This window comes from Sarcophilus harrisii, chromosome 1, assembly GCF_902635505.1.
Source record: "Sarcophilus harrisii chromosome 1, mSarHar1.11, whole genome shotgun sequence".
Lineage (NCBI taxonomy): Eukaryota > Metazoa > Chordata > Mammalia > Dasyuromorphia > Dasyuridae > Sarcophilus > Sarcophilus harrisii.
Window position 1 is genome coordinate 535,638,758 of NC_045426.1, and position 13,938 is coordinate 535,652,695.

At 35.3% G+C, this 13,938-nt stretch overlaps 1 protein-coding gene across 3 annotated transcripts in view; it reads left to right on the forward strand.

Moving 5' to 3' along the window:
- The window catches only part of LOC100929712 (cytidine monophosphate-N-acetylneuraminic acid hydroxylase), an 89,138-nt gene that overhangs the window by 44,531 nt on the left and 30,669 nt on the right, over positions 1–13,938 (forward strand). For all 3 annotated transcript variants that reach the window (XM_012541605.3, XM_012541604.3, XM_003760126.4), the window contains exons 8-11: positions 2,724–2,805; positions 7,285–7,422; positions 9,398–9,533; positions 11,983–12,123. In XM_012541605.3, the coding sequence (XP_012397059.1) occupies positions 2,724–2,805; positions 7,285–7,422; positions 9,398–9,533; positions 11,983–12,123 (497 nt within the window). The remainder of the gene's footprint in view (positions 1–2,723; positions 2,806–7,284; positions 7,423–9,397; positions 9,534–11,982; positions 12,124–13,938) is intronic.

Below are 13,938 nucleotides of genomic sequence, written 5' to 3' on the forward strand. Positions count from 1 at the left end.
GAAGCTGCTGGAATCAATGAGACCAGAAATCAATTAGGGAGGCATTATAGACTTACCTTGCTTTTGTTTGGTTGTGGTTAAAATTAGTTAGCATTAAATTGTAGTGGATCCGGTAAATGTAGTTTCACAATTTCCTCCTGGCAAATTTCCTAGGAAAATAAGGTATTTAAGAGAACATCAACATGCATGTTGACGTCTGCTGGAATGAGGGAAGGATTTGAGGTAGAAAGACTGAGCAAAGACAATTCAATGAAGAAAAGGAATAATGTCCTGAACATTAGTATAGCTAACAGAATTTGATTTAGGTTGGAGATATGTATTGAGTAATCCTTAAAGGAGGAAGCGTTACTGAATGACAGTAGTAAAGGGAAAATCTGGAAGTGCCATTGGGCAGCAGAGTATTCCAATTCCCTCACTAGAACAGAGTTCTGCGGAATGAGCAAAAAGACAAGCAGTATCAGAAAAGGTGATTTGGCAGGCAGAATCACAATGTAGATAGTAGATGGGAGAAATGAGAAGAAACTTAATATGAAAATACTGGAACTGGCTTTCCAGAAGGCACAGGGAATGGAGGAATCATACCTGGAGGACATTGAAAGGTATGGTTGAAGAAAATGGAAATGAAGCAATCAGTTGAGGTTGAGAGACTTTGTTCTTTGTCAACTTGATTATTCTGTATTAAGTGGATAGGGAGAGCAGGAAGGGAAAAGAATGTATTAACCATAGAGGAATTTAGATAAGAGTAATAGCAAAATCTACTGACAAAGATTGATCATTATAAGATTCACAGATAAGCTATGTCTATACTACCTTCAATCATTCAGACCACTGTGTTGTTGTGAATTGGGAAAAACCTTCAAGATTATAGCCCTAGCCTATTATGGTTTTGGGCAAGTTTGCAAACCAAAGTAAACTACAAAGGAGGTAATTAATCTTTCAGTGGCTTGCCAGAATCAACTTTGCCAGCCAGAAGGGCCTGCTTGCTTGTTATATTCTTGAACTTGCTCAATAGTCTAGCTAGGAGGCAGGTGGAATTAACCTTTTCCTTCCTTGATTTCCATGATACTGATTGATTCTCTTCCAATTTATCTAACCACTTCTTCTCTAACTCTTTTGTTTCTTCTTCTTTCCCCAAATGTAGATGTTCTCCAATATTTTATCTTCAGTCATTTTCTCTCCTCTCTCTATTATGTTGATTGCATCCACTATTAAGGCATTAAGTATAGGTAAATTGCTGACTTTCAAATTTTGATCTTTTATCCCTCTTTGCACATTTTTTTTTTTTTTTTTTTGGTCTTAAGATCATAAATTTAGAACTGGAAAGGATCTTAGAAGCTAAGTAGGACAGCTGCCTCATTTTATCTATAGAAAAACTGAGGCTCAGAGAGATTAAATGATAATTTTCCCAAAGTCACATATGTAGCAAGTAGAGAGAGATGGTATTTCAACAGAGGTTTTCTAACTCCAAATATTGCATTCTTTTTTCCTAAATCACTGCACTTTCCATGTCTTGTATTTTTTCATTGATTGCTGGTCATCTACCCTTAAGTTTCCTGTCAGCACCTTAAGCTTAATAATATAAAAACTGAACCCATCTTTTCCCTTAACCCTGTTTCTTTTCCTGATTTCTCTTTTCCTTTGAATGGCACCACCAATTCTTGTAGTCCCTTATCCTCAATCCTTAAGGTCATCTTTGACTCATTTCCCTACATTCAATAAGCAGTCAAGTTTACAGATCCCATTATTTCTATTTCCACCCTAATTTAGGTTCTTAAAATCTCTCTTCTGGACTGTTATGATTGCCTCTTGGTGATCTTTTTCATTTCCAGTGTCTTTCAATTCTAATCCATCCTCTGTAGCATTAGCATCATCATACTAACCCTCCTACATGTAGCCACTTACTTTAGTATACTAAGCAAAATGCCAAAGGTCTAATATGGAATATAGGAGAACTGCACACAGTTCACATCTGAGCAGCTGGATAAATCCAATTATTGGCATTTTATTCCACAGAATGTCTGCCTGCTATACAAAAGTCTTTAGACAAAGGTTACAATGTGTACCACCATATGCAAGAAAGAAAAAAAAATGAAGGTTGCAATGTATTTTACCCTATAAAAATATGGAAAATAAAGAAGAGAAGAAGATTGTAAGTGCCATTTGATTAAGATCTACATACATTATTTTCATAGTATCTCCTCATTGCTTATGGATGAGAGCCCAAATTCTTTAGTCTATGATTTCAGAAGTTAACCAACTATTCTCCAATCTACTTTTCCTTGTAAAGCTATCAAACTATAATCTAGTCTATCTTCCCTTTCCTTAGTTCACTGCTCTCCTTCAGGTACTTTCATTCAGGTCATTCTCTCTGCTGAGATTGCTCTTTCGCTCTCTTTCCTTACTGAAAGTTTACTGCAGTACCCCTTTCTCCTTTATGGAACCTCCCCTACTGAGGACTGCTGTACTCTCTCTCTCTTTCCTAAATTTCCATAGTGCTTTTGATACACACTTATCATACTGGACTTTTGTATTATATTTTAGTGTATTTTATCTCTCTTATTTGATTTCAAGGTCCTCAGGATCAAGGACTTTTTTTTTAATTCCCTAAGGTTGCCTGGTACTACATTTGACAGACAATAGTAGGTATCTGATAAATACCTGTTGAATAAATGTTGAAAGCCAAGCTGCCAATTAAAGAAAGTATTGTTATTGTTTGATTTCAGGTAGATCAAAATCTTCGATTCATGATCTTGATGGATGGCATTCACCCTGAATTAGATACTTGCATCATTGTGGAGTATAAGGGTATGATATCCTTAAATATGTTTCAACAATGAGATGAAAATTTCACAGGAACTTTGTGTAGATCTTGATCAAATTGCATTTATAAACTTCCTATGTTTTTTATTTTTATAGGATGGAACTCATTACAACCTTCCTCTTTTTTCCCCCTTTATTTGCATATAGTAGGGCACATTGTAATCTTTTGTTATAGTAGGCAGATATTCTATAGAATAAAATGCTAATAATTGGGTTTATCCAACTGCTCAGGTGTTAATTATTTGTTAACTCTTCCATTCCATAATCAGACCTTTGGCATTTTGCTTAGTATGCTAAAATAAGTGGTTAGCCCTTTTGCTTGACATTGTAAATTTAATTCTACTTTTTTATCTTTTTGAAAGGAAGGGAGGAGGGAAAGTATAATAGTATCATTCATATTTAAATAATGCTTTAAAGTTTTCAGAGTACTTTACTCACAGTCCACGGACAGTAAATACTGTAAGTATTATTACCATTTTACAAATGCGGAAACTGAGACAGAAACATAGAGTGGTTTATCTAAATCATACACATAGTAATGGGAGTTTAAATCCTTATCCAGAATTTGAAAATAAATCTGTCCTGAAATCAAGTCAGGGACTTTCTACTGTTCAATATTGTTTCTTATTATTTTTATTGTTATATAATTTTAAAATTCATACACAAATATTTAGCAAGTATCTTCTATGTATGTAGCTCTGTGCTAGGTGTTAATGAAACAAAAATGAAAAATTATATGGCCTGGCCCTCAAGGAATTTACAATCTGATAGAGAGATATAAAAATAAAGACTTAATGAAATAGAGATCAAAAGGGCAGCAAGGTGGCACAGTGGATAGAGTACCAACCCTGAAGGCAGGAAGACCTGAGTTCAAATATGATCTCAGACATTTAACACTTCCTAGCTTGATCCTGGGCAAGTCACTTAACCCCAATTGCCTGAGCAAAAAAGAAAAAAGAAATAGAGATGAAAAGTTCAGAGAAGATGGTTTGTGGGAAAAAAGAAAAAGACAAGATTATGGAGCTAGTAATATCTAAGTTTTACTGGAACATAGATTATATGGAAGGGATTGATAGGAAATAAATCTGGTAAGTAGAAGTCAAAAATGCCAAATAAGGACATGATGTAGTAAAAAGAAAATAAAATACAGGAACAGTAGTCAGAGGATCTGGCTTCAAAGCTCAGCTCTGCTATTTATCACTTATATCACCTTACCTATTGCCTTTTTAGGTCTCAGTTTCCTTCCTCATAGACCCCTTACTCATTACCAATAAGGGAATGAATTAGGTGATCTCCTAGTAAATGAATTTGTACTTCAATTCAGAGGCACAGAGAGAGCTTCTGAAAGCCTAAAACAATGTTAAGATTATTTAATGGTACTCTTTATTTGTCAAAATGGGCCACTGATTCCACTACCAGTGGGAAACATAATTGCTCCCCCCTCTCTCAGTGATGGTGATAGATTTGTGCAAGTCCATTCATACTCTCACCTGATTCCATGGAATTCCACTATTTGGAGGTAATTACTCTCTAGAGTAAAGGGTTCAGTCATATAAGGGCTTCATTAGGAGCATGGCTTAATTAACAGAGCCAGTCTATTATTCAGTGGAAGAATTTATGGACTTTGAAAAATCAGAATCTAATATTAAAGATTTTAGTCTTGATCTTTTCATTCATCTTGTTCTTTAGTTAATTTCTTATATTAATATAGTGATGTACAGTTTATAACACATTGTTCATGTAATTTCTTTTTGGTTCTTGTAAAACAGGTATTATCCTCAAAATATAGATAAGGAAACTGAGGCTCAAAGAGGTTAAGGAATTTGTCCAGTAACATGTTAATTAATGGCAGTCAGGTCTAGAATCCTGATATTCCAGTCAAATGTGCTTCCCATTAAATTAACTTTTCTCTAACCAAGTAAATTAGCCTGCACTGAGGGATTAGTAAAGGCCTCAAGTATACAATAGTACTTGAAGTGAATCTTGATGGGATGGGAATCAGGAATTCTACAAGGTATAAGAGAAAAGGGAAAACATTTTAATCACGGAGAAAAAGTCTATTCATATGCACAGAAGTAAGAGATGAAATATCAATACTACTACTTCTGGAAAGGGTGCATCATTTCATTGCCTAAGATTCCATTCACCATTCCTGTGACTTTACTCCTTCTTGGTCACAACTCTTCTACAAGTATTGTTTCCCTTGACTGAACTGGAGCTTCTTAAGAACAATTCAATAATTCCATGTCCAGACCTTAAGTTGGTGCCTAGAACAAGTGTTTAATTGTTGTGCTACCTGGAGCTGTTGGAATACACGGTAGTGTGGCTGCTGGAGAGTCAGCCCAGGCCTGCATAATGGCTCTCCTCTTGTGAGAGGATGATACAAGGAGACTGAGAGACAGTTGCTGTTCTCTAACCTCTCTCCTCTTTTCCTCTGCCTCTAATTTATCTCATTCCCAGTCTGGGACACCTGTGTCAACAAAGACTGCTTTTGCAACTCCTTCAGATGTTATGATCCACAGCTGTGGAGGCTCTCAGAAAATTGACCTGTCCCTTAACATTTAATAAATACTTTTTCTCTAATTCATTGATTTAGAGCAATCTTAAAGATAGATTGTTAGATCTGTATTTTCATCCACTTATTCCTTTTGTCCCTGCAATTGGTTTTGGTTATACTAATTTGATCTGTCCCACTTCTATAGTATCTCTCTGATCTTGTTCCTTCCCTTCTTGTTTGAGAACAATTCAGAGTTGAATTAACTAATCATAGCCTTAGGATCTTGAAGGAAAAAAAGTGGGATGAGCACCTGAGTAAAGTGACAAGGAAAATAAGAAAGGATGAGTGACTGGAGGCTGCAGTGGTGATGAAGGAGAGTATGATACTCCCAGAAAAAAAAGTGGGCAGAAGGTTATGGGCACATAAAAGAATTGCATACTTCTGAGTAATATAGGTAAAATGCTAGTGGGTGATGATAAGATCAAAAAGCATGGTTACTTTTTGGCTGGATTGAGGTAAATTGAAGATGCATATGATGCAACTTCAAAAATATTTGATGAGCTGGGAAGTCAAAGTATTTGAAGAAACATCAATGGTTTTATTGGGATGCCTAAACTTAAGGACTAGTATTATGAGGATAAGAAGACTATGATTCAAGTATTGAGCCCCTTGAAAAATGAAGGAAAATGATTTGGGGGCTATGTGGTAGCAGCTACCAGGATCACAATAAGCAAATTCCTCTGCCTGGCTTTTAAGGTTGTTTGTAATCTTCTCCAAGATATCTTTCCATTCTTAATTAATATTATTCTCATCCAAACACCATGTTTTTCAGCAAAGTTGAATTATTAGTTTTTCCCTCTGTCCTTCCCATCCATTTACACAAATTGTATTCTCTCCATAAGTGGAAAGTACTCTCTTCTCAATTTTGCCACATAGAATCTTTATCCTTATTTTTTTTTAATTTAAAAAATTTTTCCTTTTAATTTATTTTTTATTATAGCTTTTTATTTACAAGATATATGCATGGGTAATTTTTCAGCATTGACCTTTGCAAAACTTTCTGTTCCAACTTTTCCCCTTCTTCCCCCTCCCCCCTCCCCAGATGGCAGTTAGACCAATACATGTTAAATATGTTAAAGTATATGTTAAATACAATATATGTATGCATGTCCATACAGTTATTTTGCTGCACAAGAGAAATCAGACTTAGAAATAAGGTAAAAATAACCTGAGAAGAAAATAAAAAATGCAAACAGACAAAAACAGAGGGAGTGGAAATGCTATCAGTGTTCTCAAAGTATGGTCTAGACTCGCAGGGATCCTCAAGCTTTTTAAATAGGAGGCCAGTTCACTGTCCCTCAGACTGTTGGAGGGCCAGACTATAGTAAAAACAAAAACTTTGTTTTGTGGGGCTTTAAATAAAGAAACTTCATAGCCCTGGGTGAGGGGGATTTACGTCCTCAGCTGCCGCATCTGGCCCGCTGGCTGTAGTTTGAGGACCCCTGGGGAGAATCCTGGGGATCTCTGAAACCCTTTTAGAGGGTCTACAAATTCAAAAATAGTTTTCATTTCCAATATGGTAAATGTCTATAAATATAATCCAGATAAACAAAAACGCTTTGGAGAGACCTTCAATAATTTTTAATAGGATAAAGAACCATTGTCTATGTTGTAGAATCCTTATTCTTAGTTAAAACTTAGCTCATTTGCCACCATATCCAAGAAGCCTTTCTTAATACCCTAGTTATTAGTGCTCTTTTGCTCTCTCCTCAGATGACCTTGTGTGTTATATCCCCCCAATAGGAATGAAAGCTCTTAACAGGTAGGGATGAGTATTGTTTTCTTTGTACTTCATACTTTCTCATTCTTCCACATAGAATAATGCCTTGTACAATGTAGCCCTGATAAATGTTTACTAAATTGACCAGAATTCCTTTAAGGATCTTATCCTTTATCTTTTTGCCTAGGTCACAAAATTCTCAATACAGTGGATTGTACTCGACCTAATGGGGGGAGACTTCCTGAAAAGGTTGATCTGATGATGAGTGATTTTGCTGGAGGAGCATCTGGCTTTCCGATGACATTCAGTGGTGGAAAGTTTACTGGTAACTTAAGTTTTTAAAAAGTACTCTCATATATTCTCAAAAGGAAACTTTTAAATATGTGTATATGGATTAGGAAAGGTTCCAAACCTGGTTAGGTAATTTCAAATTAAAGCTGTTCATGCACTGATATCCTATTTCTTAGTGAAGTGTGATCTCTCATCCTTACAGGATTACAAATGTACAGCAGAAACACTAATCTAAAACCTTAGGGTTCTAACTTCTTCATTGAACAGATGAATAAATTGATTCCCAAAGAGGTTAAAATTCATGTAGGTAGTAAGTGCCAAAGTAAGATTTGAACTGAGGTCATCTGAATGCAAAGTTCTTTCCACTTTGCCACTATATAGTAAGAAAAAATGAAATACACTATCAGTTGGCAGCCAGTTTCAGGAGATACATATATGTCAGTCTCCCCATTCCTAATCCCCCAAAACATAATAATAGGTCAAGAGCAGAAGTATAGACCAACTCAAGCTAATATAGATTTTTCTCTGTTCCTTTCTCTGCTGTTCCCCCACATAACCTGAAAGAAACATGTTAAGATCAACTATCAAAGTAAGATCTTCCTATAAAGTTGGTGATTAGAAAGCATGAACTCATTTCACACATCTACCTACTAATCTATACTTAGAGATACTCCATTTGTGGGTGGGTTGATAGTCCTTTCTATAGCTTTGAAGTCGAAACAAAGATTATTTACACTTTTCCCCTTAAATTCTATTCCTTTATTTCATTAATTCATTCGATACATACCTACTACGTGCATCAATGGCCCTGGGGAGTGGGACATATATATGTACATTATGTTACAAAGAAGCTTCTATTTTAGTTATGAAATCAGTATGCAAGAATTAAAGTATTTGCCAGAATTAAACATGCAATATAGATATCTAGAATAGGACTGAATTAGTAGTAAAACTCCAAGGGTCTACATAATACTCTGCCATCTGAGAATACATGCTCTCCCAGAGATACCTGGGATTTCAATTCAATTAGACATTTATTTGTTTATTAATTATTCATTTTAAGCAATTTGGAAAGCAATCAATATAACATAGTTGTTAGGGGACTAACCTTGTAATTAGGAAGATCCGTGTTCAAGGTCTGCTCACAATATTTATTGGCTTTGGGGTCCCTTTGTGCACCCACACAACCCTCTCAGACTAAAAACTGTAGGCAGAGCAGGTGCTGTTCTTTATTAGTAGAGGGAGTTTCCGTATTATTGACTTCATGTACTAATTAAGTCACATCCCTCCTGCCAAATGAAAAACAAAGAAAGAAACTGGACGTATGGCATAAGAAGATGTCAAAGGACACATTGTATGCCTTCAGGGAACTTACAGTTTAGTGGGACAGGGAAGAAGAGAAGAAAGAGCTTAGACAATAGAATTTAAACTAATCATATTATTAGAAATGAAACATAAGTATTCAAACTAGGTTTCTACCAAATGACTTGAGACGAGACAAGTGTGATGGAAAGAGACCTGAATTTGGATCAGAATACCTGGATTAAAAGCCTAGATCAAACTGATATTTGCTACTTCTGATCTTGAACAAATTGTTTCCTATAAATAGGTCTGTTTCTTCATCAATGAAATGAAGGTGTTAATTATATGGCTGCCAAGTTCCCGCTTTATCTCTAAACTATTATCCTAGAATTATATGATTTCAAAGGTCCTTCCCATCCCTGGATTTTAGGAAACAGAAAAATAGATATAAATTATTTGAGGATATATAGAGAGATTACTTATCCCTGCTGGTGCAAAATTTCAGAGTGTTACTAATATGCAGTGGATAATGACAATATTGCTTCTTATTTTACTTCTGCCATTCATCTGTTTTTACCTTCTGAAATGATTTTAAAGCTTCAATCAATTATGATTATTATTAATATTAATTAATTTATTAAAAATTAATATTAAAATTATGATTCTTACAATATGGAAATGAATTATCAAAACTCTTATCATTTCAGAGGAGTGGAAGGCCCAGTTCATTAAAACAGAGAGGAAGAAACTCCTGAACTATAAGGCCCAGCTGGTGAAGGACCTACAACCCAGAATTTTTTGTCCTTTTGCTGGATATTTTGTGGAATCCCACCCATCCGACAAGTATGGCTCAGCATTATATTCAATACCATTTCCTACGAAATTTTACGACAAAGTGGGTAATGAATGACCCAACGTGAAAAAACATTGTATAGTGGAAAGTGAATTTCTAGCAGAGAAAATCTTGTTTCTAATGCTGGCTTTTCCATTTGCTACCTCTACAACTACGGGAAAATCACAACTCCAGTTGTCAGTTTCTTCATCTGTAAAATAAGGCTAGATGAGGTCTAAAGTCCCTTCCCACTCTGTAGTTTTTGATCTTATGTCCCTAAATGCCACAAAAACCATGAAGAAAATGATTTAATATAAAGAATTCACTTAAGGAGTGGCCTGAGAAAAATACATAATAGCAAAGCTACTGTTTGGCTTGCCAACAATTTACTGTGTTAAGGGCTGCAAAAACTTTAGTGGTCATCTAATTCTGAGTGCCTATTAATCCCCTCATTTAATGGATGAGGAGACTCAAGTTCAGAAAACAAACTGAGCTGCACCAAATCACATAAATTAGAAGGAACAGAATTAAAAAATCAAAACCAGTTTATTTGATTCTAAATTTGATGAACTTTTTACACTACAATGGACATTTCCTGCATCACTACCCTGGGTTATATTTCTCATGTGTGAAGAATCTGAAGTAGCTTTTGGTAGAGGAAATATTTGTTTGGGTGTGGTGTTACAGATTGTGTTATAATCTCCTCATTTAGTAGATGAGGAGACTCAATTCAGAAAATAAATTGATTTGCACAAAGTCACACAAATAAGTAACAGAAACAAAATCAAAACTAGTTTATTTGATTCTAAATCTGGTGAGCTTTCCACACTACACTGGGTATTTCCTGAATATTTTTCTCATGTCTGAAGAATCTGTAGGGGCTTTTGGTAGAGGAAATATTTGTTTGGGTGTGGTGTTGCTGACTGTGTTATGTGGAACATGTATGAAACCGCTCTCATCACTTTAATCTCATAGAGGGGAAAGAGATAAAGTCAAAATTCTAACAGACCATCTCTACTAAGCTGACTTTCTTTATTCTCACACAGCAAACCCCCACATATATCCAGGGGATGAAGTTTAATATCCAGTAAACTCCATTTGGACTGTCAGAAGCACCACAGCTCCAATTGAATTCATTGTTCTAAGGGATCCCCAAGTTCAAGTTTTATTTTCTGCTTGAGAAAGTTACAGGATCATTTCTAAAACTAAACTGTAGCTCAATAACCCAAGGAACACTTTTTAGCCATAATTGCAGAGTTCTAGCATAGTCTATGAAATACAAAACTTCTCAAGCCTATTTTCCCCCTCCCACACACACCCATATATCTACTCTGATCTCAAGTAATAGTATGCCTATAGACATCTTAATTAAGACCCTTGCTTCTCATATTTTACAGGAAAATTGACGTCATTCATCATAGGCTTCCTTTTCTTCCCTCTTCCTCATTTCATAGCAGTCAAATGCCTCTTGTCCCTACTTTCTCCTTCACCCCTGTCTCACATGAAGAGATGGCCTTACTTCTTACTAAGGTCAACCCCCTTACCTGCACAATTGCATCGCATCTTCTTGAATAGATTGTCCCTTCTCTCATGCACATTCTGTCACTTATCATTTAAATCTATCTCAGTCTGGTGACAATGTCCTACTGCCTATAAAGATATTCATGTTTTCCCCATCCTCAAAAACTCTCACTTGGTCCTTTTGTTCCATCTGTCATTCTATATTTCTTCTGTCCTTGGTAGCTAAACTTCTTGAAAAAGCTCTCTATAATAGATGCTTCCATTTTCTCTCTTCCCACTCCCTTCCTTATCCCTCACAATCTGGCTTCCAACTTCATCATTCTACCAAGATTGCTCTGTCCAAGGTTACCAATGATTTCTTGACTGCCAAATGCCTTTTCTCAATTCTTCTCCGTTTTGATTTCCCTGTAGCCTTTGATATTGTTGATCACTCTCTTCTTAAAAATCTCCTCTCTCTAGGTTTTCAGATTCCTGGCTCTCCTCCTACCTGTCAGACTATTCCTTCTCAGATTTATTTGCTAGATGATAAATCATTCTTTAATCATGGGTGTTCCATAGGGCTTTGTGCAGGGCTTTGTCCTTCTATATTATTTCCGTATTAGCTTGGACTGATTGATTATTTCTATGCTGATGATTTTTAAATCTATCCTTCCCTCATCTCTCGTTGACCTTTAATCTTGCACAGATATGTCAATCTCCCAGTTTCCTATGTAGATTATCTTCTATATATCTTATTTATACATAGTTGTTTTCATTTCTACTAGTTTCTACTAGACTGTGAGCTCCTTGAGAGCAGGGACTGTCTCTGTATAGTATTTAGCATAGTAGACATAGTAGGTACTTAATAAATACTTATTAACTAAATTATTCAGTTCAAACTACTATATAAGAAAGAATCAGAATATGAATTTCTTCACAGAGTGTGTTATTAATTTACAGGTATATTAAAGAAACAAATATCAAAAATGACCCAAATGACCTCAATAACCTCATTAAAAAAATCTCTAATGTTTCTACGTGGACTCCTCAGCCTGGTGCTGTACTAGACCTGGGAAGAATGCTGAAGGATCCTACAAATAGGTAAGACTTAAAGTATTAATAGAGGGGGAAGTATCATTACAGCCACTAGCAGTGAGTCATAGCTCATTTACCATGACAATCCTAGTCTAGTAATCTTTTTCTCAATGGTTCTCATACCATAATAAAATAGTAATTATGGTAGAAATTAATATTGAGCATAGTAGACAGAGCACTGGATGGGAATCAGAAAGACTCATCTTCCCGAGTTCAAATCAGACCTCAGATACATGCTAGCTGTGTGACCCTATGTGCCTCAGTTTTCTAAGATGAGTTGGAGAAGGAAATGGCAAACTACTCTAGTATCTGAAGTTGAACAAGACTGAAAAATGACTGAACAACAGATTACAATTATTTTATTTGACCATCCCAATGAACTTGTGAATTAGTGCAAATGTTATCTACATTTTATAGATGTTGCTATGGGAAATCAGAGGGGTTTAGTGACTTTGTGCAAGTCATACAGATAGTAAGAAAGAGAACCACCCTTTCAGCTCAGGTCATCTACCTTAAATTCAGCTGTTTCCCTCCATACCATGATTCATTCATTCATCTGTTGAATATTTACTGATGGCATAGTACTGTGCTAAGTTTGGCATTGTCATATTTGATGCATAGTCCAATCCATCTATACAATAAACAATTTATTCATGATTTTTGCATGAAAGACAGTGTATTGAGTGTTAGGGATACAAAGACAACAGTGTCTAACCTCAAGGAACATTTATAGCTATGCCTTCTTTTGGATTAAATTAGGAGAAGGTCTCATGGGATCTCAGACAGCCATTTGAAGAGATGTACTTTTTTCATTTATAGACCATAGAATTCAGAGCCATTAGCCACTGAGTAACCTTTAATCCAACCCACTAACTTTACAAATAAAAAAATCTGACTTGGTTAAAAGCATATAATTAGTAAATAGAAGAAGCTGGAATTCAAACCAAGGACCAATACCAAATACTGGCAATTTTTTTTGGGGGGGGGGCGGAATGGGAGCTGTTTTTATGCCAATGTGAATATTATCTTATTACCTTGCTTTCTCAAGCATTCATTCTATCAAGTCAATACCATTTTCCCAAGTCAGGTCCATCAAAGAAAGGAGAGAAGCAAAAATTCCAGCACCAGCTACATAACCATAACGACATAACCATAATGATAGCTAGCATCGATGGTGTTTTACAATGTATGCTTCATATAACATTATCTTATTTGAGTTTGTTGATTAAATATCCTTTAGTACAATAGAAACCAGACTGGAAATAATACTAAGAAAAACATTTATAATAATAGTATATAGTATAATAATTATGTTATTTAATTATGTGTAATATGTTATATATTATAATAATATTATTATAAATAACATTTATAATGACATTTGCTTACTATGTATCAAACACTCCACTAAACCCTAAACAATTATCATCTTATTTGGTCCTCACAACAATTCCAGGAGGTAAGTGCTATTATTATCCCCATTTTACAGATAAAGAAACTGAGGCAAACAGATTGAGTGACTTGGCCAGTATCATACAGCTAGTGTCTTAGGCCAGATTCACAGTCAGGTTTTCATGATTCAAGACCAGTGTTCTATCTATTGCACAACCAGATGCTTCAATATCATAATACTATTCATATTTCCAGCACAATTCTCTTCTAGCTTGCATTATTAGGCTTATACTATTAACATACTGAGAAATGTATGTACACTGAACACACAGATAGATACATTTTTATAAAATAAAAAAAAATTTCCAAAGCATTCTTCCAAGACTTTAGTCACATGTGTAAGTGTTTTTTGGGGTGGGTTTTTTTTTT